Here is a 25605-nt window from a genome sequence, read left to right as displayed (position 1 = left end):
CCACAAATTTCAGAAACAGAAACAAGTGATGTCCCTACCCTCCAAAATTCCAGAGTTTTATAATAATCACTGCTTTTCACAATTAGCACTGAATTTCTTTAAGTTATGATGATTAAACCATGAGACAGCTGCTGTCCAGTCATTAAAGCAGCAGCAATTAAAGCAAACACTGGTTCTGTTCATTCTGTGAGGAGATGGGGACAGAGGAGTCACCCCAGCCCAGGGTGAGGGCTGCAGCTCTCAGAGATGCTGAAAAATCTTTTTGGCTTGAGGTTACAACAGCATTTAAACAGCAGAGAAGTAGAAGGGTTAAAAGAAAACAAATCCAGAACCAGACTTGGGATGGTTTTGGAGCAAGGCAGTCATGTAAGAGCCCAAAGAATCTGCAGAGGCTTCAGCAAACCCCACAAAAGCCAAGCAGACAATGCTGGCAGTGCCGCCCACAACTTCTGGGAGTGTTGAAGATGGAAATCCTTCCTGAGGGAAATCCCAGCCAGCTCCCAGGGCAGCTCCTGGACAATCCTGCCTCTGTTCAGGCAGGGCTGCACCAGCAGGGCACATCTGAGGAGTTTCTGCTCCCACTTTTCCCTTGTGCAGTCCCACAGTTAGGAAGTGAAGGAGTTTATTTGCTGTTTTTTATGGAATTAAAACCAGCAAATAAATAAGGAAATAAAAAGGAAAATAAATAAGGAAATAAAAAGGAAATAAGTCTGCCATGGAGCTGATCAGCTGGAGGGCACTGGGGCATGGCTCAGGGCTCAGACAGAGCCCTGGAAATGAAGTTTAACATTCACAGCAGGAGCTGCTGCCACTCGGGGCTCTATGGAAACGTGGGGCAGTGCCAGGGATTTCACAACAGCTCTTTAGGTCACACTGCCTTGGAAAAAACACCAAAATGCCCCCCTCCCCTTTCACTGGAGGCTGACCTCTAGCCCAGGAGGCAGCAGGAGCATTGCTGAGCTCAGGAGAGGCTCAGCTGTTTTGTCTGTGAAATAGTGGAAAATTCCCAGCAGGGAATAGAGCAGGGGGAGGCAAAGTTTCAGTGTCACAGATTTGCCTGGACACATCCCAGCACAGAGGGGCAAAGTCTGGGGAGCAGCACAGGGCACACAGGCAGGAGCAGGGCTCCAGGTGGGTCTTCTGACCATCAACCTTTGTAAAAAAGCTTTTAATGTGATTATTCAATGAGGCAGAATTGCTTTAAATTATGTATTTGCACGAGGGACAGTCTGCAGCCTTCTCCAGGACAATTAAACCTGAGTTTTAATTGTGTCATTGCAGTGGAATAAGAGTTGAGATTTGCCAGAAGCTTTTCCAAGCACTGTCCCCACTTTTCAACCTTTGGGAAGTGATTTCAGCTCTGAACTGCAGCAGCTGTGCTGTAAGAGATGCTGAGGGATAGTTCTGTGAGAAATGCTGAGGGATTGCTCACCTACTGAAATCAAGACAGCAGAGAGAGATTTTCCTTCATTTTACCAGAAAATATCTGTATTTCCAACTTGTCCTTCCATTGTTTCCTAGGAGAATATGCAGGATTTGATGAAACACAACCAACAGCTGAATCAGGGAGGAAAGGAAAGGTTATAACTCATCTGAAAGAACAGCTCCAAAACTTGAACTCAGCCATGGAATCAAGAGGGAAAATCCCAACAGAGTTCACAGAACCAGGGAAAACCCAGCTCAGGCAAAGAGAAGCCAAGGAAAGATTGGCATTGCCCATTTCCATTGGAGCTAACACTGTTATCTGTAAGGAAAATAGCAGGAACTGCTTTAGCTGCAGGTAAAACAAGGAGTTTTATCAGTTTTATCTGTTTTTTCTGTCCCTGAGGGCAGCCACAGCAGAGCAGGAAGCTCAGAATGAGGGGAGGCTCATCCATGACACATCAGGGCTGGGGAATTCACAATTCCAGGGGGAATTCAGATCCTGGCAGTGGGTGAGGGACCTGCAGTCTCTGATTTCACCCTACAGGACACCCAGTTACTCCTCTGGTTCCTTATCCAGGCAAAACTTTGTGGTCTTTGGACAACAAGAGCCGTGCCAGGCAGCACTGAATTCCTGGTGAAGGTATGAAACGTGGAGTGCATCAGAACACAAAAAATCCTGTGGCTCCAAAACTTTTTTGCTGCTTGTTTCTGGCTGAGTTTGCTGGGTGGGAGTTACAAGGACAATTCTCCAGGGAAAAGAAATCTGGGAGAGATAAAAGGACTGGAAGGTGATATTGGCATCCCCTTTTTCCTTCTGCAGCTGCAGAGTAGCCCCAAAAATCAGATAAAATGGTATCCCCAGGGGATATCAGTGCTCAGGGCTGACTTACAAGGAGGATCAGCTCAAATGATTTCCTTGGCCCACTGAGAAACTTCAAGCTGATCCAGCACAGAATGTGCCTCAGTAAAACCCCATCATCACTTGGCAACAGGAGGAAAATATAAAACCAGGCAAGAACCAGATCAAATATTGACTTTGTTCAAGGGGAAACTCAAGGGGAGGCACCAGTGCAAGTAGGAAAGAAACCACACCTGAAAAATGAAGAATCATTTGTGGAGAAAAATCAAAAGGAAAAGTGGTTTGTATTTATCTTCACAGAACACTCAGCAGAATGGGATGTGATGGAGAAATTGTAAATTCACTTTGGAGAAGGAGAGCAGAAAATGGGAAATGCTGTCCCCAATCCAGAGAAGTGATATTGGTTAATGAAGCTGAAATATTCTCAGTTTTCCATACTAAACACTGCAAGAGGAGAAAAAACACAAGTGATGCAATACATAGGAGAATCCAGCAAAAAGTGAAAATTAAAAGGTTTTTATTGACTGATATGGTCTTCCTGAAAACTTCTTGAAATGTACAAACTGGACATTCAGAACTGATTTGTACATTCAGTATGTTACACTGATTCTTGGAGCCACTTGAGAGAGAGAGAGAGAATATTATTGTCACTTACAGGATGTTCACATCGTTGCAGACACCAAAAAGTGTGGATACATTCTAGCCTAAAAGTGAAACCAAAACAGAACTGGACACCATGGGACACAGAAATGCCAAGCCCAGCTTCACACACCAACCCAGCCCCCCTGTGAGGCTGAACCAGCTCTGCTTATTAAATTCAACCCCTTTTCCCAGAGTTTGGAGCTGTTTGGGGAGGGAAATGCTTTGGGGTGGGTTGATTCCCTGCAGGGTGTTCAGGCAGTGTCTGTGGGGGAAGTGTGGCTCACCCTGCCTGGGATCCATTGCAGGGGGAGGCTGCACACAGATGTGTGCTCAGAGACCCTGCAATGCCCCTTCTGTGCCCAGCCCATCCCCTGCCACACAGCACTGTCCCAAATTAATGACTGCCAGCCTGCTTGCAAATGGAGATTTGCTCATTTCAGGCCTGCTCCACCAGCCTGGGGTGATTTCACAGCAACCCCAGAGCTGCTGCTTTCACAACTTGAAATGAAATTCTCATTTCTCCAGAGCCTCTCATTTCACTGCCACGTTTGTTGTGGAGAGCTGCAGTCATTAAATGCTCACAGCAACGCTGCTCCTGAGCTCTGGGCACTGCCTGTGGAGCAGGAGATTTCAATTCCTGTAGGTCACACGTTCCCTGGGGACCTGGCCCACAGATCTGCACTTGTTTTCAATTCACCAACCTTTTAATCACAGTCTTGTTGTTGTTTTTTTTTTTCCCCTAAGAGCAGAAGGTGGTGGGTTCTGAAGAAAAGAGGTCTCTTTTATAAGCTCAATACAGTACTTTTATATTTCAGACTATGATATACAGTGTATACCATAAATTAAGACAAATACTTGTCACTTCATCTATGTAGGCACAAGAAAATCAGTGACTTTACTGAAGTGGAGAAATCTTCAAGGGTATCATGATTCTGGACTCCATCTCCTGAATAAGGGGCACTGAAAAAAATGGAGAGAGGTTTGAATTTCACTGACAAAAGTTCAGCACATTCAGTAATCATCCCTCTAGCACGGTGGTTGTGGGAAAAAATGATTTTAATATCATCTCTCTGCTCATTTGAAGACAAATATTTCCATTTTTTCCACCAAAATGGAAGTGATCCTACATTTTTGTGGTGTAACTTCCTTTGAAATGTGCCCTGTGGAGCCCAAATCTGACATGCTTGGCACATTCTGGGAGTTCTGCTGTGACAGCTTTCTTTGATCTCAAAGATCTCCTGGCTCTTTGTTCCAAAGTCTAAATTCCCCTTTCCCAGCAATGCATTTAACAAGGCTCCTGTATTTCATTAAATATCAGAAGTAATCATTTAACATCAAGGTAAATTTCACTCCTGGCTCCTTAAATCTTTGGACAAGCATTTACATAAATCTGTTCTCTCACATTCCACAAAAATGCCGCTATAAAAATTCAGTATTAATGCAGCAATTTTTTAGCACTTGGGCAACTTTTCCATGTACAACCAGCTGCAAAATTCACTTTACAGCTCAGTGCAATGTCCCTCTGCTCCTTTACAGACTAAAAACTGACACAGAAACAAATTTCCCCCTGAGATACAAAACTTTTCCTGCCAGTGGGATGTGCTGAGGAGCTGAGAGGGTGGCACAAAGCCCAAAGTCTGCCCCCAGCATTCCAGAGAAGTTAATGGGTTACCTGTGTAATAAACCAGTTCATCCCAGCCAGGTTTATGCCACGCTGCATTCCTTATATCTTCCCTGGTTTGCAGGTCTTTGTAAGCTGGGAAAACAAGCAAAAAGTGATTCCTTTCCCTCCTGAACAGGAAGAGATTCCTTAAAAGAATTCCAAGGAGGAATTGGGAAAAGCAGGAAGGAAAAAAAATCAGGAGGAAAAGCTCAAAAAGGAGGAGCTGGGGAAGACAGAAAATACCTGGGCACAGGTAAGATAAAGCAGGGGCACAGCTCTACATGAGGGCTGCCAGATTGCTGAAATCTAAAATTCTGGATTGTTGGGATAAGAAAAAATACCTGAATTATTTCTAACAAATAATTGTTTTTCAAGTTGAACCAATCCTAAGGTGTTTATGAATATGAATGTACAGAGAGAGGCAAAACAGCTCCATGCAGGAGTGGAAATAAATGCCTGATTTTCCTTTCTGCAGGTGTGGTGAATGTGAGGTTTGAAATGAAACTGTAAAAAAACTGATTTCAGCATGAGCTGGGACAGCAGGGTCATGGCTGTGGGACTGAGAGCAAACACTGAGCTCCTAATGAGAAAGGGACAGCAGAAAGTGGGGAAAAAACAGAATAAACAGGAAATATTCATTTCTTGCTTGGTGAAGAATAAATTTATCTACACAAAAAATATTTAAAAATCATCAAATTAAAAAATTTTAAAAATGGGAAATTAAAAAAAAAAAAATTAAACCCCAACTTTTAAGACATTTCCTTTGCCTTTTGTAAAACTATTTGTAAAAATTTTATAAAACTAAACTCCTGGGCAAAGTGATTGGGGTTGGCTGAGTGGGAGAAGAAAGCAGAAAGAGGAATTTACCCCAGAGGTGATGGACCATGTAGAGCTGTCCAATCTGGGAGAAAAATCCCCCAACTGCTTCATTGTTGTCCTGTCTGAACCGAATGGCTCGGGCCCTGCAGAGGAGTAAAGAGAAAATGGGGAAAAATCAGGGAAAATGGGTAAAAACACGGAAAAATGGGAAAAAACCAGACTGGATGGGAAGCTGGAATGTTAAACTGATTTTGCTGTGCATTTCAGCAATTAAAAGTGAGAAAAAAGCTGCAGCATGCTCGTTTTCAGCACTAAGTAAAATTAAAATTGGAGGCTACATTTTCACTAAATTTTGTATTCATCATTGTTCAATCAAAGTCAGGATAAAGATAATTGTTGGGATATCAGGGAAAATGGGGGAAAACCATTGGAAAATGGGGAAAAAACATTGGAAAATAGGAAAAAAACAGACTTGAAGAGAAGCTGGAATGTTAAACTGCATTTGCTGTGCACTGCAGCATGCTCGTTTTCAGCACCAAGTAATTAAGATTTACCTCTGTGTCTTGTTAGGATGCATTAAAATTGGAGGCCACATTTCACTAAATTTTGTATTAATCATTTTTTCAACCAAAGTTAGGATAAAGATAATTGTTGGGACATCAGGAAATTGGGGAAAAACCATTGGAAAATGGGGAAAAAAACAGACTGGATGGGAAGCTGGAATGTTAAATTGCATTTGCTGTGCATTTCAGCAATTAAAAGTGAGAGAAAAGCTGCAGCATGCTCCTTTTCAGCACTAAGTAAAATTAAAATTGGAGGCTACATTTTCACTAAATTTTGTATTCATCATCTTTCAACCAAAGTCAGGATAAAGATAATTTTTGGAACATCAGGTAAAATGGGGGGAAACCATTGGAAAATGGGGAAAAACCATTGTAAAATAGGAAAAAAAACAGACTTGAAGAGAAGCTGGAATGTTAAACTACATCTGCTGTGCACTGCAGCATACTCAATTTCAGCACCAAATAATCAAGATTTACCTCTGTGTCTTTTTAGGATGCATTAAAATTGAAGGCTACATTTCACTAAATTTTGTCTTACTCATTTTTTCAACCAAATTCAGGATAAAGAGAATTGCTGGGACAGTTAAACCCAGCAGTTAACCTTTATAGTTAACCAGTTAACTTTTATAGAAGGTTTTATTACTAAATCTCAAAGTTTTAGTCATGTCAGCTTTGCCACATTAATTTTCCACAGATTTTGTGGTAGTGGAATACAACCTTTTATCCATGCAGATCTTTGCATAAATTAAGATAAATATTCCTCTTGTTTTATGTTATAAAACAGATTTTCTACCAGTAGAGATGTGCCTATTTTATTAAAAAAATTCTAAATTAATTTTTTTCAATTGATTGTAATTGAAAAAATTATATTAATGACAAGTCTGAAGATCTAAGTCCTCACTTTTGTCCAAATAATTGAAAATATTTCAAATTGTTTAACTATCAACCACTAGAACAGGGAATGTAAATTGAAATAAGCTTACACTGGTTAAAAATGTGAGTGTGAATTGAAATAATACACTGGTTATAAATAAGACAAACCCACAAGCATGAAATCAATAGAAAACTGTCTCAAATACTTCTAACCCATATATCAAAATACAAATGTGCTGCTCAGCACCTTATCAATAAATAACTTGACTTTGAAAGCTTAAAGAGCCAAGATTTCAGCTGGAAGTGCTTTGGGAAAGATGAACCAAGCTTCCCAGAAGTGCCACTCTTCCCAAGCAGCTTTCTGCTGAAATTCCAGGTTTTTGTAGCAAGCTAAAAGGGTTTTGGGAAGCAAAGCCAAACCACAGAGGGTTGTTTGTGCACAAAATTGCTTTTTTTCCCTCAGAGGGTCACAGGACTGTCTGAGCAGGGCCCTGGACTGGGGTTTGGTGGCTTTGGTGCCACCCTGGCACCTCCTGTCCTGCTTTTTCCAACCAGGAGCATCCCAGGGCTGAAGGCAACACTTACCTTAATTAATTAACACTTACCAGTAATTGCCCCATTCAATCATTGTTCCAGGCTGCAGAAACAAAACCCACTGTTAAAACTAGAATTTAAAACAAAATATTATACAATTTTCACACCATTTCTGTATGGAAACCACCCTGTATTGACACAATCCCTTCCAGGGAGTGATAAGAATATTTAAATAATCTTTAATTGCTCTGTTTACCACTTCTTAGTCATCTCTGAAGCATCCCTCAAAGCAAGCACAGGGTTTCAGATCAGGATCTTGTTGGAGCCTGCCTTCACCTCAGACCCCACACTGAGAGCAGCCCTGACTCAGAAACCACCCCAGATAAAAATCAGATTTTTCAGATAAGCTCTGCTTGCCATAAAAACCTCCCAAAGGTTTTAGGACAGCACAAAACTTCAAAAAACAGAAAGAAATCAAATCTGGACTTACTCTGAGTTGGTAGGACCTCAGTTCATAAATATTAGGGCCATCTCTGGGAACAGGTTCATTCCAGAAGCTGAACTCCAGCAGGAGCTGGTTCTTACGGGACAGGAGCATGTTACCCCTCTCCTTCCGGAATTCTGTGAATTCCTAAAAAATAATGGGGCAAAATGGGGCAAATTCTGCAACAACAAACAGCAGGACACCACATCTGCCTTAAAATGTTTTTTTTTTTTTTTTTAATGCTGTCAGGGTTGTGGGACAGTGAAATCCTGAAAGGAATCTGAATTCTCTCTGGTGAATCTGAGAATTCCAGAATTCCAAGAATTTATAGGGGAAATAATCAGGAATGAAACATTAATGTGACAATAAATCCTTTCTCCAAGAGCTTTCTGGGCTTGTACAGGAAGGGAGGAGACACTTTGGTATCTAAACCTGCATTTTTTAATTTGCTCTCCTTGTTCTTTGTTCTTTTCTGAGTAACAAAATCAGTATTTTTTACCTTATTTTGACGAAGTTTGCTCATGACCTCATTGAGAGCTGGGTAACCTCCCTCATATCTCCACAAATGAACTGAAACAGAGAAAATTTCACTTTTTTTCAGGCATGTCCCAGACCAGTGGTAAATCTCATGGAAAAATCACACTATAGAATATTCTTCACACTATAAAACGACACAGAAATAGAAACCAAGCAGCAGGTTTGAAAATAGATTTTCATTAATGAAAATCACATTGGATTATTTTAGGGATAATGGAATCATCTCCTTTTTGAAAGGGATTCTCTTGGAAAATTTTACAATTCACTCTGAGGGTAACAGCGGAATTTCTGAAAGGACTTTTTGTTGCCATGCTAGTAAGATGTGATGACTTGTCATGACTGTTATTGAAATTAAGATTCAGCTCAAGAGGATGACTTAGTTCCAAAAATTGCTTTGTACCAATTTCATCTAAGAGCAGCAGAGGGGCAGATTTTCAGTTCAGTAAACTACTCCAGCACACAAGCAAGACACTTTCTGTAGGACATGAAAAATGATGCAAACGTTATTTCTGAGCTCAACATGAATAAAAGCAGAAGAAAACTGAATATTTGCTGGGATTTCCCCTATAAAAACAATCCCAGTATCTATGGTTGTATCCAAATTTTTTTCAAAGCATTCCCTCTTTAATAAATCAGAATAAAGCCCTTTAATAAATCACAGAAAGATGTATTTACAAGCATTTAGTATAGAAAGGCAATAATTTCACCTCACAGAAAAATAAAACTTATTTCCTGCCCTCTGAAGCAGCTCTGTGAGTTTTCCACAGGCTGATGGAGAGCAGATTTCTCCTCCTGCTGCCTCACCCCCAGGGCAGATTTGATGGCTCCACCTGATATTAACCCAGCACTGATCACTAATAATTCATTATTATTGTTAATTATCTCATTATGTTGATATTTTCTCACTAGCCAGTGTAAACAATATGCTAACAATTCCAACCCCACAATCTGCTTTATTCCATAGCTGCAAGAACATTTCCAAGGCAGGCTGGGGATGCAGTGACAGACCCAGCCTGTGTTCATCTGTTCCAAAAGCAGCCACTGGGACTTGCCTGAGGAATTCCCATTTCAATTGTCCTCATTCCCCAACTCCCCTTCAACTTCCAGGGTTGCTCTCAGACATTGTTTGGTTCATCTGCTGTTAATTCCCTGCATTTGTTCAGTGTCAATACTGCAATATGCTGGCACTGCAGGGAGAATTGCTGTGTGCAGGAGTTGATTTTTTAATTAGGAAGCCCCAGCACTGAGCCTCTCACAGAACCTCTATGGGTTTGGATCTGTGGCTTCTCATTCCTTCCAATTCCCAGGGCATTTTTCAGGTTTTCTCTCTGCACTGGGCTCTTTGGAGTTACCTCTGTAGCAGCTCTTCAGCCATGTCTAGCTCCAGTTTGTTTTCATAGTTAGGCAGTATCCTTGTATGAACATGAACAGAAAGATTTTTATTTTCCCCCAGTAAAGTTTAATGCGAAGTTTACAATGCAGAAGGGTTGGAATGATTTGAAATTTATTATTATCATACAGCCTGAAAGGCTGAGCAAAGCTTTTACAGTGCCCAAGGAGGGACAAACTCTGCCTTTGCAAGAGTCACCCATAAATATTCAGTGTATTTTACAAATATATCCCCAAAACATCTTCATTTTACCAACCATCACCACCTGGAAAACATGAAAACACACCAACAACGAGACAAAACTGAAGGGATTTTGAAGGGATGAATGCTCTGCTGTCCAACCAGCACAAAAAGCAAGCAGTGCACATTTATTTAAGACAGCTGAGGAGTGATGCACAAACCCCCTCAGTGCACACAGGGGAGATGATTTCAAAAGAAGAAAACCTGCCAAGCACACGGGTGTACATTGTACTTCTATCTCCTACCAGCCTGATCCTGCTCTCCGTACCACGTGTTCCAAGTCCCCACCAGAGCACAAGGGTAGTGTTTTTCTTCATGAATCTTTGGCAGCACCTCTTGACTTGAAAACAAGGAACACACAGACACTGGGTTGCATTGCCTTCAGGGAGGCCACACTTGATCAATGTATAACACAGCATCATGCTAGGAACATTCACAAGGTTTATTTTGCAGAGGGGAAAGCTGAAATAGCAAATTCTGTTATGCAGGGGGAAGGTGGCTGCACCCCCATGGAGAATTAAGGTGAGTGTTACCATTTTTGAGAAATTTATAACAAAGATCTATAACATTTCTATAATATATAACATTTACTGCATCTTTGGATGCAGTAAATGAAGTGTTTGTAAACAATTATGTCTATCTAAAAGGTTATCCAACACATCAGGAAAACAAGTATCAGGATATCTCAGTGACAACTCAGCCTCCATGGGTGATTTGTTTGAGGAAAAGCTTTTCTTTGCTTGAGGAAAAGCCTCCCTCAAGGCAGAAGAAGTCAGAAATATGAAAGCACACTCTTCTAAACCAGTTACAGCTGCTGAGCTGAATGAATAAAAATAATCTGATAAATTAAATAGTGGCTGTAGCTCACAGTATTGATTTTTGATTTCAGAAAGTGCTCCTACTTTGAGGCAACTCACCCTCTAATGAACAGTGGGACAATCTTAAAAATGCCTCCAACTCACAATTTCTGTCTGATTTTTCCCAGGATTCCTAACACTCTTTCAAACTTTAGCAGTGGCCCATATTAGCATGAGGAAATTAAGTTTTGCTGATTGCTGACTCAGTCAAGACAGCTTTCCCTGCACTGTGCCTTGATGAATAAGTCAATTAGTCTGGTTGAACTCTGCCTTTTTTCTATTTTTCCCTCAATAATTACCCTTCTTCCTCAGTTTGGCTCACAGGCAGAGTCTCTGCACAGTATCAAGGAATAAAAAGTAGGCTGGGCTGGGGTGGGAGTCATTAGGGATGAGTTTTCCTCTGGATTTTGCCACTGACTTTCCAGACAACCTTGAGCAAATCTCATTACCAATTTGTAGCTCGACATTTTCTCACTAGCCAGTGTAAATAATATGATAAAATGACTCTCCAAGGATATTCTCGAGGATAGTTCATTTTTTGCAAAGCAGAATGAGATCCTGGAAAGGCAGCTTTGAAGAGGAATGGGAAAATATTGCATAATTCTACCATATATTGTTGAAAATTAGAGAAAAAAATGCCCACAGAACATCTTTTAAAAAACCCTGTCTCTAATTTTTCAGCTCCTAAATCACAGTGATTCATGAAATAATCTTGTAATTGTCTTCATTACATTATTTATGAATACCTGATGATGATGATGACTAATCCTCATTTTGATATGATACAGAAGTAACCTGTTCTTTTCTTTCTTTCTTTAGGAAGAGGCAGGAGGGAAGTTCAGAGAGGCTTAATTTTGTTTATTACTTTATTCAAGTTGTCTCCTTGCCTGAAATGCTTCAATTTGCTCAGGAAAGAAAGAATCAATCCAACCACAGATATTTCATCTGACTGCTGTCAGCAGTTTCTTTCTTTGCTGTTTGTCTCTTTCCTTGCAAAGAGAAATCTCTGCTCTCACTCAACATTCAGGCAGCTCATGAAATTCTGCAGAGAAGTGATTCCCTGGCTTGCATCATTGGACATGTTTATATTCAGCTTTTAAACAGCAAGCTGGCTGAATGCTAATTGTCCTTTAGTGTGTGTCTATTTTTTAAACAAAAAAAAAAAGCTAAAAATACCTTGATTGAATGTTATTCTAGTGGCTTTTTATGCTTCTACAGCAGGGAGAACAGTTCTGGGTTATCCAGACTAACACAGAGGTGAGAGATGAGCTGAGGACATGAACTGGGAGCTGGGATTTCCTCCCCTCCCTGCAGCCCAGCTGCTGTGCTCACACCTCAAAGTTGGTTGCAGGAAGGTGTCATTATTGTCACTATTGTCATTGTGCTGAGAATGTTTGTATTGGCAGTGAGAAAAGCACTGCTGGCTGCCAGGCTCAGCCCCAAATTTAAACTCACAGTTCTTTCAGGGCTCCAGAGGGGGGATTGTGGAGGCAGAAAGGAGTAATAGTTCTGCAGTTTTATTCTTAAAGCAAAATGTCAGTAATTCCTAAAGCTGTAGCTGTTTGGGAAAGCTGTCTCAGTACTGCTCCCTCTGCAGGGAATCACCCCAAAGCACAAACCCCATCCAAGGGTTTCTGGAACTCCTTGAGCTCAGCAGCAGGATTTGTGCAGAGGGATAAAAATGAGCCGAGAGGAAATCAACCCCTGAGTTTCAACATCTGAGTTTAACATTGGTAAAATTTTATTTAACACTGGTCTCTCTTTCCTTCCAGTGTGCACACAAACCCCAGCTGCAGTGGGAATGCCAAAACTCCACCCCTCCCTGCAGGGATCAGAACTTTAACATCACTCAGGGTAGGGGGGAGCTGCTCCAGGAAATGTCACCAGAGCTCTCAGGACAGGAATCACCCTCAACTACAGCTCAGGAAATGGCAATGCCAAGAGAGAGGTGGGGTGAACTGAGTGCAGGACATTTTGCTCTTTCATAGATTCCATTTAATACCAAATCCTAAAAAAGCAGATTTTTTGTCACCTCCCCTCTACATAATTCAAATATAACTATGATATCTGCCAAATCAACATGGCAAAAAGGTGAAAAGAGAACTCACACACTTACCAGAGCTTGTTGTAGGCCTCTAGACATTCAGGTTTGACATTGTGAACTGCAACAACAGCAAGAGAGCCATGAGACAGGCAGGGACAGGGGGAGGAGAGGTGCTGTGAGCACAGAGCCATCACTCACTGCAGTTTGTACAGGCAGGGACAGGGACAGGAATGGGGCTGGGGGCACAGAGCCATCACTCACACTGCAGTTTGTGCAGGGAGGGACAGGAGTGATAGGGACAGGGACAGGGTGCAGTGCACTGAACCATCACTCACACTGCAGTTTGTACAGACAGGGACAGGGACAGGGACAGGAGCACAGAGCCATCACTCACACTGCAGTTTGTACAGACAGGGACACAGGGACAGGGACAGGAGCACAGAGCCATCACTCACTGCAGTTTGTACAGGCAGGGACAGGGACAGGAATGGGGCTGGGGGCACAGAGCCATCACTCACACTGCAGTTTGTACAGACAGGGACAGGGACAGGACTGATAGGGACAGGGACAGGAACAGGGTGCAGTGCACTGAACCATCACTCACACTGCAGTTTGTGCAGGCAGGGACAGGAGCACAGAGCCATCACTCACAGGAGTGATAGGGACAGGGACAGGATGCAGTGCACTGAGGCATCACTCACACTGCAGTTTGTACAGACAGGGACACAGGGACAGGGACAGGAGCACAGAGGCATCACTCACACTGCAGTTTGTGCAGACAGGGACAGGGACAGGAATGGGGCTGGGGGCACAGAGGCATCACTCACACTGCAGTTTGTACAGACAGGGACAGGAGCACAGAGCCATCACTCACACTGCAGTTTGTACAGACAGGGACAGGGACAGGAGTGATAGGGACAGGGACAAGGTGCAGTGCACAGAGCCATCACTCACACTGCAGTTTGTGCAGACAGGGAGACAGGGACAGGAGCACAGAGGCATCACTCACACTGCAGTTTGTACAGGCAGGGACGCAGGGACAGGGACAGGAGCACAGAGGCATCACTCACACTGCAGTTTGTGCATCAGGGACAGGGACAGGGACAGGAGCACAGAGCCATCACTCACACTGCAGTTTGTACAGACAGGGACAGGAGCACAGAGCCATCACTCACACTGCAGTTTGTACAGACAGGGACACAGGGACAGGGACAGGAGCACAGAGGCATCACTCACACTGCAGTTTGTGCAGACAGGGACAGGGACAGGAATGGGGCTGGGGGCACAGAGGCATCACTCACACTGCAGTTTGTACAGACAGGGACAGGGACAGGAGTGATAGGGACAGGGACAAGGTGCAGTGCACAGAGCCATCACTCACACTGCAGTTTGTACAGGCAGGGACAGGGACAGGAGCACAGAGCCATCACTCACACTGCAGTTTGTACAGACAGGGACAGGAGCACAGAGGCATCACTCACACTGCAGTTTGTACAGGCAGGGACAGGGACAGGAGCACAGAGGCATCACTCACACTGCAGTTTGTACAGGCTGCTGGTCTCTCTTTTGGCCAGGAGGTTGGAGTGGGCATCTTTCCTGGGGTCCACCTTGCGCACAAAGAGGGATTTCAGCCAGCTGTCCTCACGGGCACTGCGGGCTGAGGAGCCCAGACCCCTGCAGGGAACAAGCACAGCCCTGAGCAGCAGGCAGGGAATCCAGGCCACTGCATGGGAATGAGCACAGCACAACCAGAACCTGTGATGGCACAAGGGACACTCACACACTGCTGAAACCTCCCTGCCAGGCTCTACCAGCAAGGCAAAGGTGGCTCATCCACACTGAGATTGATAATTTCACTATATTATATTATATTATATTATATTATATTATATTATATTATATTATATTATATTATATTATATTATATTATCATCATATAAAATTAATATATTACATATGACAATATAATAAAATATAATTATAGAATTTATTATAATTATAATTATCAATATTTTATCATAATATAATCAATTAATAATACAATAATGTATTAATTATATCACAGTAATATAATATAATATAATATAATATAATATAATATAATATAATATAATATAATATAATATATTTAGACATAATTATATTATTTCACTAGACATTAGAGATTACCATTTCACCGAGATTATCATCCCATAGTTATCCACTGTGGGATTATGCTCTTTTTTGACCCAGAGATGTTTTAAACCTTTTTTTTAATTTTCTGTCTCATGTGAAGGGTGAGACAGATATTATAATATGATGTTATAATTAACTATATTAAATGTATAATTAATATATTATAATATTATGCTATGTTATAATTCACACTACCACAATCAGAAGCTAAATATTTTTAATCACAATACATTATAAGCTTAATTACATTATAATTATAATTACATATAAGTATTATAAAATTATTATTACATTAAAAATTGCTTGGCCTATCAGCTTTAGCCACACAATGCTGTAAATGCCTTAAAGCCAATAATCTAAAATTACCTCTCATGGGTGCCACTACAGTGCATCTTTTATAGTTCTATTCCTCCAAAGTATCCAGTCTGATTTGCAAGGCCATCCTTTAAAACTTGTTTCTAGTTCCATTTCTCTCTCAACAGTGTCTCTTCTGTTTTATGGCATTTCTAAGTCAGCATTTCTTATCTCAAGGTTTGCACAAAGATGCACTCACTGTGTGAGCCTTTTGCCAGGCTCTGAGAACTCTCTACAAATCCATTTCCCACATTTCCCCCTCTCTCTTGATAAGAAAAAAACTTTTTGGATGGCTTTGTTCATCATTTGCTGTGTGACGTACACAAGGTATTAACATTGCACTGTAACAATTAATGTATATAAAATATTCTGTGAAACTTTAAAAATTCTCTACAAATCCATTCCCAAAATGCACATTATCCATGGTTATTCCCTGTGTAATGTCTGTTTCTGCTGCTATTTCTCCTCTTTTTAACCCACTGTCTTTGCCCAGGGCTGGGTCTGGCCTGGTGTAAACAGTCAGGAGTGAAAAAGAGCAAAAAAGGTGCAGAAGGAAAAGTGCAGAGTGTAAAAGGGAAAGGAACTGCCATATGTTCCTGTGCTGCTCAAAGACAGCTCTACAAAAGGGGAAGGGAAATGTCTTTCAAGAGGAAAAACAGCATGAAAGGCTAATTTGGGGAAAAGATGAGTGGTAGGAAACAACCAGCCAGGAAATATTTCAATTCCAGATTCCAGCAACATTTAGGGACACAGAGCCAGGCTCTCTGCACAACATCCACGTTTCCTTGCCTCAAAACACAAAATTTTCACTCTCTTTTCTTATCTAATCTTTATTCAGCTTCTCCAAGTACACTTTCAGAATAGTGTCACCTCCTTTACATCAGAGCACACATACCAAGAGATAACTTTGCTGTTTAAAGTGATGTGTTAAAGGAATTATTCCTCTTTTCCAGATGAGCAGGACAAGGGATCTGATGCATTTCACTGATCCTCTACAATGTCTGAGAAGCTCAAATGGTTTTGCTTCTTTCTCTTCCTTCCATTTGCCTTATTTTGACAGACTTATAGTAGCCACAGTGAAGAAAATTAATTCTGTCACAAGTTTCTCCTGAAATACTAAAATATTAAATGTGGTATATGTTTACAACATATATTTACTTCTAAGCTGGAAATTTCAGCCTTTTCCTATCTCAGATGTCAACTTTTCACCCTTAATTACTGATTTGGGGATCCAGAAGACAGCTGGACCTCCAGCCCAAAGCTTTCTACCAGGAAAAATAAAAAAAAAGGAAATAAAATCTCAATTTCCTTTGGGAAAACATCCCCCTGGACACACCTGTGTTACACAGAACCATTTTTTTACAACAATCCACCTTTTAATCCCAGTGTCAGAAAAGAACATAATGACCTGGTTCTGCCCATGAGAGCAGGATGGAGGAGAGGGAAAGTATTTCACAGCAGAGAAACAACAAGCACAGCTGAGATGACCTTCAGCAGGAAGAAATAATGTCTAAATCTTGGTGTGTTTATTGAAAATGGTGCCTCCCTTGCTCTGGGCACACACACACAGACATGTGGCTGTGCTGGAAGCCAAGCAGATATTCCTGAGGGCAGGCATTTGAAGGGCATTCCATGATAAGGCTGCTGCTGGAGTGGAGCTTTCTCTGAGCACAGGGGTGAATCTCATCTCAGAAATTCAAGAAATTCAATTTTGTTTTAAAAAGCTCTCTCAAGTGAAGCCCTCACTGGCTCCAGGAGGCTGAAGTCAAGCCCACTCCTGCAATACTCATATCTGTAAATTCTCATTTTAAACCATTCCTTCCCCTTTATTAAACAAAGTTAGCAAAGTAATATTTAGAAAACTCATCCACAAGGATCATTGTTTGCAGCAAACTTTGAAGAGAAATAATCCTGATGCTTTTTTGTGAACTTCAGCAGCAGCAGGAATAAACTGGAGCTACAGGGATAAAAAAGCAAATTTCTCTGCTATTAGGAGAATCTCATGATTTGAATGTTCAACTGCACCTAAAACTGGAGATACGGTTAATTTTCAAAACAATGTCATGAATAATATTTTACTTTTATGGAAAATCTTCTCCCCAGCAGCTGTAAAGCTCCTCATGAGCACTGATTAACAAATCACAACTAAATATACACCTCACACAGAACTAAGATAACAGGCTGAGTTTATTAAAGCAGATGCTCACTGCACCCAAACTGAGATTCAAGGGCCTGATTTTTAATCAATATCCTAAAATATCACTGAACCAAGAAGCCCTGGACTGATCATTGGTTCAGTTTTTTGGGCAATCTGTACCCAAAATTAGCTCTGGAGGAACAGGAACTGAATTTAGGTCTTCCAACAGCTGTGAGCATCAGCTTGTCTTTGGCAGCAAGTTCTCAAGCTGCAAATATTAACTGTGGGCTTTGCTTTCTTGCTGCAAAGGTTGGGCTCTGAACACAGAGGCTAACACTGAATAACTTGATTAGATTAAATTAAGAATGTAAGGGAAATCACTTCTTTACACTTAGCTCCTGCTTTAGCACAAAATATAACCAGGGTGGGACACACCAGGTCAATACTTAGATTTTGCACAAATCCAAATCTGCCTGGAAGAGTAAGAAAAACAACTTGTCTATCTTTGACAGTTTTTAATCTGTGGTCTAAACAAAGTTTATTCCAAACTAAAATAACTCCAAAACAGGCAGGTAAAATTTCAAAACACATTCCCTGAACAGCTGCTTGCAGGGATGCTTTTAGTTTTGCCTTTTCTGAGGTTGAAGCAGCAGCTTTCCCTGTTTAAAGAAAGGGAGGAAAAACTGTGTAGAGCCATCGCAGCTTGGGAATTCCCGTGTTTCCATCACCCTGTGCCTGCTTCCTCCACTTTGTGTGTGTCACCCCTGCACACAGAAATGCCAATCTTTACACCCCAAAACTCGCGGGATGCGCCTCTCTGTGTGCCCTGGTACCGGGGTGCAGATCCCAGCTCCCTGGGGACGTGGAAACCCCAGCCGCGAGTCCCAAGGGGATCCTACGAGTGGCAGGAAGATGTCGGGATGTGCAGCCAGGCAGCCCAGCCCCGGGGGAACGCAGATTTCGGGCTGTGCACCCTGTTGCTCGGAGGAGTTGGGATCGCGGAGGGCCAGCGAGCATCCAGGTAGCGAAACGCCGGCAATTCACGTGTGGAGGGCGGCCCGAGAGCCGCGGGGTGCCCGGTTCCGTGTGTGCCATGCGGGGGTGTCCATGCAGGGCTGAGGCGGCGGTGCAGGAACGGCTCTCGCTGCCCCCCGAGCCCGGGCACCGGCCCGGCCACAGCCACACTCCCAGCCAGGGGCGGGCTGGGAGGAGGGAAGGAAGGGGCCGGCCTTGCGGCCCGTGACCTTGAGGGACACCCCGGCGCCTCCTCGCACTCCCCGCCCCAGGCCCGGCCGCTGCCCCGCCAGCGGGGCGCCATTTCCAGCCTGGCAAGGGGACGCTCTGCGCGGCGGGGCTCCGGGTGGCTCGGGCGGCGCCGGCTCCGCGTGCGGCTTCCCCCGGGCGGCCCCGTCCCGCCCGCCTCGCCCCCTCAGGGCTCACCTGAGGGTCAGCCCGGCGCCGGGCTGCAGGCGCGGCACGGCGGGCGCTCCCGCCAGGCTCCCCCGCAGCAGCACTCGCGCCGCCATCTTGCTCCCGCCGCCTCCCTCCTGGGCCGGGGGCTGCGGCCACGCCCCCTGGCGGGCAGCGCCGCCTGCGCATGCGCGGCCCTGCCGGCCCCGGGACCCCCTCACGGGCCCTCAGCCCCCCAGGGCTCGGTTTCGGGGGGACGAAGTTGGGTTTAGGGGGACCCTGCTCAGCTTTGGGGACCGCTACTCAGATATAGGCGACCTAGCTCTAGTTTTGGGGTCCCCCAGTATAGGTTTTGGCGAACCAAGTGGGTTTTGGGGGACCGCTACTCAGATATAGGGGACCGAGCTCTAGTTTTGGGGTCCGAAGTCGGGTTTAGGGGGACCCTGCTCAGCTTTGGGGACAGCTACTCAGATATAGGGGACCTAGCTCTAGTTTTGGGGTTCCCTAGCCTCGGTTTGGGGGGACCAAGTCGGGTTTAGGAGGACCCTGCCCTGGTTTAGGAACACCTAGTCAGACATAGAGGAACCCCAGCCCCAGTTTGGGAAAACTCTGTCAAATTTAGCCTGGTTTGGGGGGTCTAGCTGCATTTGGGGGGACCCCAGCCACAGTTTTGGAGGATCTGCTCATTTAGGGGTACCCAAGCCCCGGTTTTGTGAAGGACCCACTTGGATTTAGTGAGATCCCCAAGCCCTGGTTTTTAGAGACTGCAGCCCCAGTTTGGGGGGACCTTGAGCCCAGTTTGGGGCCCTCCAGTCAGATTTAGGGGGATCATAGCCCCAGTTTTGGGAATCCCAGCCCTGGTTTTAGGGGACCCAGCTGAATTTAGGGATCCCCAGCCCCAGGTTGTTGCTCTCCTGGTACATTTTTCACTCGCTGGCAGCAGAAGGGTTTCCTCACGCTGCTCTGCTGTACTCAGAGAAATTTTGGCTGAGGAGGAGGTGTGTGCTGGCATCGAATCCTTAAATCACTTCAAATTGAGGATAAAGTGATAATTAGGGTAATAATTAAAGGGCAGTTCTAAAAGCAACAAGCCAATAAACACAGAAAGCAGTCAGTGACTAATCCTTATCATTCCACATAACACCTATAATGATTCTATCTTGACCCTATAAACTTTCCCTTCCCATTTTATGATTTTTCTATCAGCACTCTCAGACTAATGCAGAAGATAACACATATGATGTGCTTTAACATCACAAAAGCCCAATCTTCGTACTTTAAAACAATTTAACCTGCAATTGCCATCACTCTATTAAATAACACAGTCTGATATGTAATTTGGTTTTAGTCACATTTTGATCTGACAGTGTGACAAGTTCTTGAGCAACCCTCCCAGAGCCTACACTGGAAAAATTATAACCTTCTGTGATGAATCAATCATATAGAAAAAAAATGGCATTTTCACTGCTACTCACGGGGAATTACAAGAAAAGAAAATATTCACTCCCCTAATTAGATGTAGATACAATCTTTTAAGCAAACAGGAAATCTTTTCTATTTTTTATAATTATGTAGCATTAGAATATTTATATCCCATATATTAAGGGTCAAGTTCTGCTTGGATACAATTTGAGAGCATTTCCTACAGCCAAAGGCCAAACTCTACCCTGTATCCAAGTTCTCCCAATCTCTGCTTGGATGAAGTTTCACATTTTGCATTCACCTGGGCAGGGATCAGAGCTCAGGTTTTTTCTTTCCTTTGATCAGCCAGCTCCAGTTCCTGAGGAATTTACATAAACCCAAACCTCTGCCACAAACAACAAGAAAAAACCCTACAGCCACATGTTTAAGGCACTTCCTTCAGAGTGCCCACAAAATTTTACACAGAGACATTTCAGTGAAAATTTCTTGACATCCACATGAACATTCAAAGAGCAGCATTTTTTGCTTTGAAGCACTAAAGGAGCTTCAAGTTTTGAATTTTTGCTGTCCCAAATAATTAGCTGAGTTCAGTCATGCTTTTTAGGCAGCCAGAACTGATTTTGTGCACAAAGTTAAAGGGCAAATGATCTTTAATACTGTGACAACAGCAGAAAACACAACTGGAAGCTACTCAGTTGCTTAAAATAAGATCTTTTGGGTCAGAGGAGAAGATTTTAGGTCTGACACACCTTGTTTTGCTTCTGATCCTAAAGACCAACAGACATTTTCTTCGGCAAGGATTTCTCACAGCTCTCCTATGCCACTGTCCCCTCCCACATGTACAAATTTTGAGGCAGGTGTCCTTTTAGATCCAAAGTCAGAAACTTGAGGCTGCTGCAACAGCTGCAGGCTCTCAGCTTGCTTCATGCCCTGGAGGAGAGGACATGAGATCCCCAAAGCTGAACCAGGATAAAATCATCTTTCATCACTAACTGCTCTGGCCTTTAGCTCCACATGCAGCAAACCAGCCCCTCTAGCTCCCCCAAATGAGTTATTTTAATTAGCTTTTCTGATGACAATAAATCTAATCACTTTTAGGATTTGTATTCTAATCAGCTCAAAGAGATCCAGCTCTGCCAGAATGAAATCCTGCCTTTGGACAGGGACAGAGCCACCCTCACTCAGCTGCCCAAAGCTTTGATTCTCACCTCTCTGCCACTATAAGGCAAAGTTCTGTGTTTTTGTTAGAGTTTGGAAGGCAGAAGGCACTGGAAGAGGAAATAAGGACACAAGCATGCAGCTGGTTTTAAAATTCTACACTTCCTTTCAAAAGCTTTAATAGCATCATCTCCAGTAACCCTACAAACCACAAAAGACTGCCTGAAATACAGAACAACCAAATAATATAATGATATCATGACCCTCCCACCAAAATGAAACATCACACAGCTGCAGTCTTGTCTGAACACAGAGAGGTCATTCCAGGAGGACAGCTGGGAACTGTCACTGGGGCAAAACTACAGGCAACAAAATGAAGTGTGAACACTAAACTTGCATTTTTCTCTGCATTTTCATTCAAAGCTCCAGGTGCCCATCAATCTGCAACATCTCTTTGCAAAAGCAACTACATTTACTATTTATTTTGACTACAAATTTCACTGAAACATTAAACATATCACAGCAGGGCCTCAAACATCCCTGACAGAGAGACACAAAAGCTGGAAGCCCTCTGCTTAAAATACTTCCCCCACTATTTGTCTGTTGAACAAACTTTAAGTTCCTGAAGTTTCTCACTTAGATAGGTGGTATCTGCCTCGGTGAGATTTTCTGAATCTGACAGGTTTTCCAGGAATCTGGTTCCTGCACAGGGCTTTCCTGTGATGGGATCTATGACATTGCCAACCTTGAACACAATTTCAGCCAGTTCGTGTTTCACGTGTTTGCTCCTTCTCTCAGGCAAAGCTTTCAGAAGAACAATGTCTCCAACAACACACTGCTGCAGTGGGTCATGGGCAAAATAGGTTTTTCTTTTGTTAAAGAACTGTAAAAAGAACAAAAAGAAAAAAAGAAACCTTGGTATTGTATTTCAAATTATGCAATGGGTAAATATATAATTATTATCAAATAAATTTCTCTGAAGTTTTATGTATGTTTTAAAGTGAGATTCAGTTTGGATCATGAGGAGAAAAGCAACTGTGCACTCTACAGGTTCTCCACAGACAGCACAGCACTGCCCTTCCCAATCTCTTGCCAGGATTGCCAACTGAGCCTGGAGGAAAGGAGATGGGGAAGAGAAAGCTCTGAAATCTGCATTTTGATGTTTTTTATGTGAGAGAGTTTTCTTGCTGAAATAATTTTTTTCACATAAAGTATTTTTTTTTTCTTATTAGAATGGCAGAATTCAGAATCCTTTACGAAATAAATTAGGTTAAGAAATAAATAAAGGTTCTTCTACTGGATAAAATATTGGAATGGGTTCCACAAGACCCATTTTCCAATAATGACGCTATCCTTAACCTTTTGGTCACCAAAAGCAATTTATTCTACCTCTATGTACCACTGTTTCCCTATTTAAAATGGAGAAAATTCAATTTTTAACCTTCTTGTTTGAAGAGCATCCATAAGGGATAAATCCAAGATCACAGTAATGCTACAATTACACATACAGAAAAAAACAGCTATAAAATTTATTGTATAAGTGACTAATAAACTGTCAAGTCTCCAAAGCATGCTCCACATCGACAAGAAAAATTCAATCTAAGCGTGAAACAACAAAAGCTTACCTTCCCAAAAAGATCAAATGAAGTGCATTAACAAGGCACTTCAAAGAAATACATTTAGCAGGTAATTTGTAAGTCCTCACCACTCACTGCTTTTCATCCTCTGCAGTCATCCCCACAGCCAGATCCTTGAGGAGTTTGATTTGTAAAGAGTCATCAAAACTTTTAAGAGTTGAATCAGCAGAACATTTCTGCACAAAATACAAAACTCAGCAGGCAGGAGAGGTTGTTCACTCGTGTTACCTTTAGCAAGTAGGGATCCAGCACGAGCCTGGTCACTCTCACTTTGGCAGTTTTCTGCATTTTGGTCCCAATTACTTTCCCCACTATCCATTTTGCATGGACAGCTCCACGTGGGACAGACATTGTGCAGTTATGGTCATGCAGTGCCTGGCAGCAAGGAGAGCAGATGTGTTATTGCAACAAAGTAAAAAACATAAATGCTTTATGATCTATACCAAAAATTTCCTTATTTTGGAGTGACAGTTTCATTAGGTCATTTTGTAGGAAGAACAGCTCAAAACTCCATTTATTACTGCAATTTTGACAATACAGAAAGGATGTCACTATGTCCTTGCTATCAGTAAAAGTCCCTTCAGGACAGCAGCAAAACTGGACAGAACAGCACAAGGAGGAGACCTTACCCCACAAAAAACAAATCATCCCAATTGTCACAAACACAACAGAGAAAAATGTAGCTGTGGAAATTATTCATTTAATAATGAATTACACAAGCTCCAGCAGCTGTTTGGGCTGGAAACCTGTTCATCAGGACAGAGTGCACCAAACAAGGGAGCAGCCTACAGCTTTTGTTCAAAGCCATTTGCTTCTGTGCCTCTCATTATCAGCAGAGCTGATGGAACCTAAGGAAGGTAATGAGCTTCCCAAGCCATAAATGACACATCAAAGAGCTGTCTGATCCATACTACATGTGTTTGCTTTTGAGCTCTTTCCTGCAAGTAAATTCTATTCCATTACCTTATTTGGTTTAATTAGGGAGAGCTTTCTGTACCGCTCTTGCAAGAATCAGGGGAAAAGCCACCAGAAGCCTTGAATCAATATTAAAACTAATGGAGATTAATGACCATTTTCTCTCCCACTCAGATTGGTTAAGCACAACCAACACCTGTGAACTCTCCATGCCCCCCAATTTGTGAGACACTCGCTTTGATGTCCCAACACATCAAAAGCAGAGTTTAGGGACACAGAGAGAGGATGAAACATTTCAGAAAACACTCGGGGGCTGCTTTTCCCACGCCGGGCTCAGCTGTGGGCGCTCAGGGCTGCAAGGAATCAGCATGGGGGGCCCTTCTGCACCCCACGGCTAAACACCCCACGCAGCCAGGCGTGTACAGCACTGGTAATACCCACGGAGCACCATAAGGCAGGGAAAAAAGAAGAAATTGAAGAGAAGGAGCCCTGAGCCCCCCCCCACGGCATCTCCCCACAGCGCTCCGCACCAGGCCCTGCCCCGGCCCCTCCGTGCCAGCAGGGCCGCGCAGGCAGCGGAGCTCAGCCGGGCGGGTCACACAGCACCCAGAGCGCAGTTACGGCACGGGGGGAACCCGCAGAAGCGAGCCCGAGCCCCGGGCAGCCCCGTCCCCTCTCACCGCCGCTGCCGCCGCCGCGCCTCGGGGGCCTTAAAGAGACGGGCCCGGAACGGGCGGCGCCGAGCACGGAAGCGCCGCGCGGCGGGAAGGGGCGGGGCCTCAGGGGGCGGGGCCTCAGGGGGCGGGGCCTCAGGGGGCGGGGCTTACCGGGGGTATTTAAAGGCGCAGGCCGCCCCCTCAGAAGCGGTGAGGCAGATGTGCGTGATGGTTGTGTCTGCAGAGATTGATTAAAGATGGAAACGATCCTTAAGAACTCTTCAAAAATGCTTTAAGGATGGTGGAGGGGAAGCCTTAAGGGGGAGTGGCTGAGATCACCTCATTTGTTCAGCTTGGAGATAATGAGTCTGAGGTCACACCTCATTGTGGTCCTCAATATTCTTATGGTGGGAAGAGGTGGAGCAGGTTCTGATCCCTTCCATCTCATGTGTTACAAGGCTTGAGGAAATGGCTAGAGCTGAGTCAGAGGAGGTTTATGGTGGATATCAGGGGAAGTTTTTTCACCCAGAGTGTGGTGGAGCATTAGAATAGGCTCCTTGGTGCAGTGGTGATGGCACCAAGCCTGACAGAGCTCAAGAACTCTGATACGTGGTGGGATGCACTGTCTGTCTTCTGTGCACTGTCTGGAGTTGGACTTGATCTTCCTGATGGGTCCCTTCTAACTCAGGATATTCTGTGATGCTTTGATTGTTAAGTCCCAACTGTGTATTCAGCCCTACCACCAGAACCCCAAACCCAGCACTCAATCCAGACATTTCCAGGGATGGTAACCCCACCACGGCAACCTATT

General features: G+C 43.5%; 2 protein-coding genes across 4 annotated transcripts; both read right to left on the bottom strand.

Moving 5' to 3' along the window:
- Positions 1-2784: 2784 nt before the first annotated feature.
- NIPSNAP2 (nipsnap homolog 2) lies at positions 2785-19152 on the bottom strand. The gene is made up of 10 exons (XM_058817824.1): positions 19037-19152; positions 14465-14604; positions 13003-13048; positions 10275-10369; positions 8362-8432; positions 7869-8009; positions 7450-7481; positions 5457-5551; positions 4599-4682; positions 2785-3886 (listed from the first exon to the last, which is right to left on the bottom strand). The coding sequence occupies exons 1-10, from the start codon at positions 19120-19122 to the stop codon at positions 3822-3824; spliced, it is 855 nt and encodes a 284-aa protein (XP_058673807.1). The 5' UTR covers positions 19123-19152; the 3' UTR covers positions 2785-3821.
- Positions 19153-21729: 2577 nt separating this feature from the next.
- On the bottom strand, positions 21730-24901 carry MRPS17 (mitochondrial ribosomal protein S17). Of its 3 annotated transcripts, none has more exons than XM_058817815.1 (3): positions 24819-24901; positions 23452-23598; positions 21730-22469 (listed from the first exon to the last, which is right to left on the bottom strand). In XM_058817815.1, the coding sequence occupies exons 2-3, from the start codon at positions 23572-23574 to the stop codon at positions 22179-22181; spliced, it is 414 nt and encodes a 137-aa protein (XP_058673798.1). In that variant the 5' UTR covers positions 23575-23598; positions 24819-24901; the 3' UTR covers positions 21730-22178. The 3 variants fall into 3 exon arrangements, with proteins under 3 accessions (XP_058673798.1, XP_058673801.1, XP_058673799.1); XM_058817818.1 differs by lacking the exon at positions 24819-24901 and adding an exon at positions 24669-24687; XM_058817816.1 differs by lacking the exon at positions 24819-24901 and adding an exon at positions 24187-24483.
- Positions 24902-25605: the final 704 nt, after the last annotated feature.

Source organism: Ammospiza caudacuta, chromosome 20, assembly GCF_027887145.1.
Source record: "Ammospiza caudacuta isolate bAmmCau1 chromosome 20, bAmmCau1.pri, whole genome shotgun sequence".
Taxonomy (NCBI): Eukaryota; Metazoa; Chordata; class Aves; order Passeriformes; family Passerellidae; genus Ammospiza; species Ammospiza caudacuta.
This window is presented reverse-complemented; position numbering and strand designations above follow the sequence as displayed.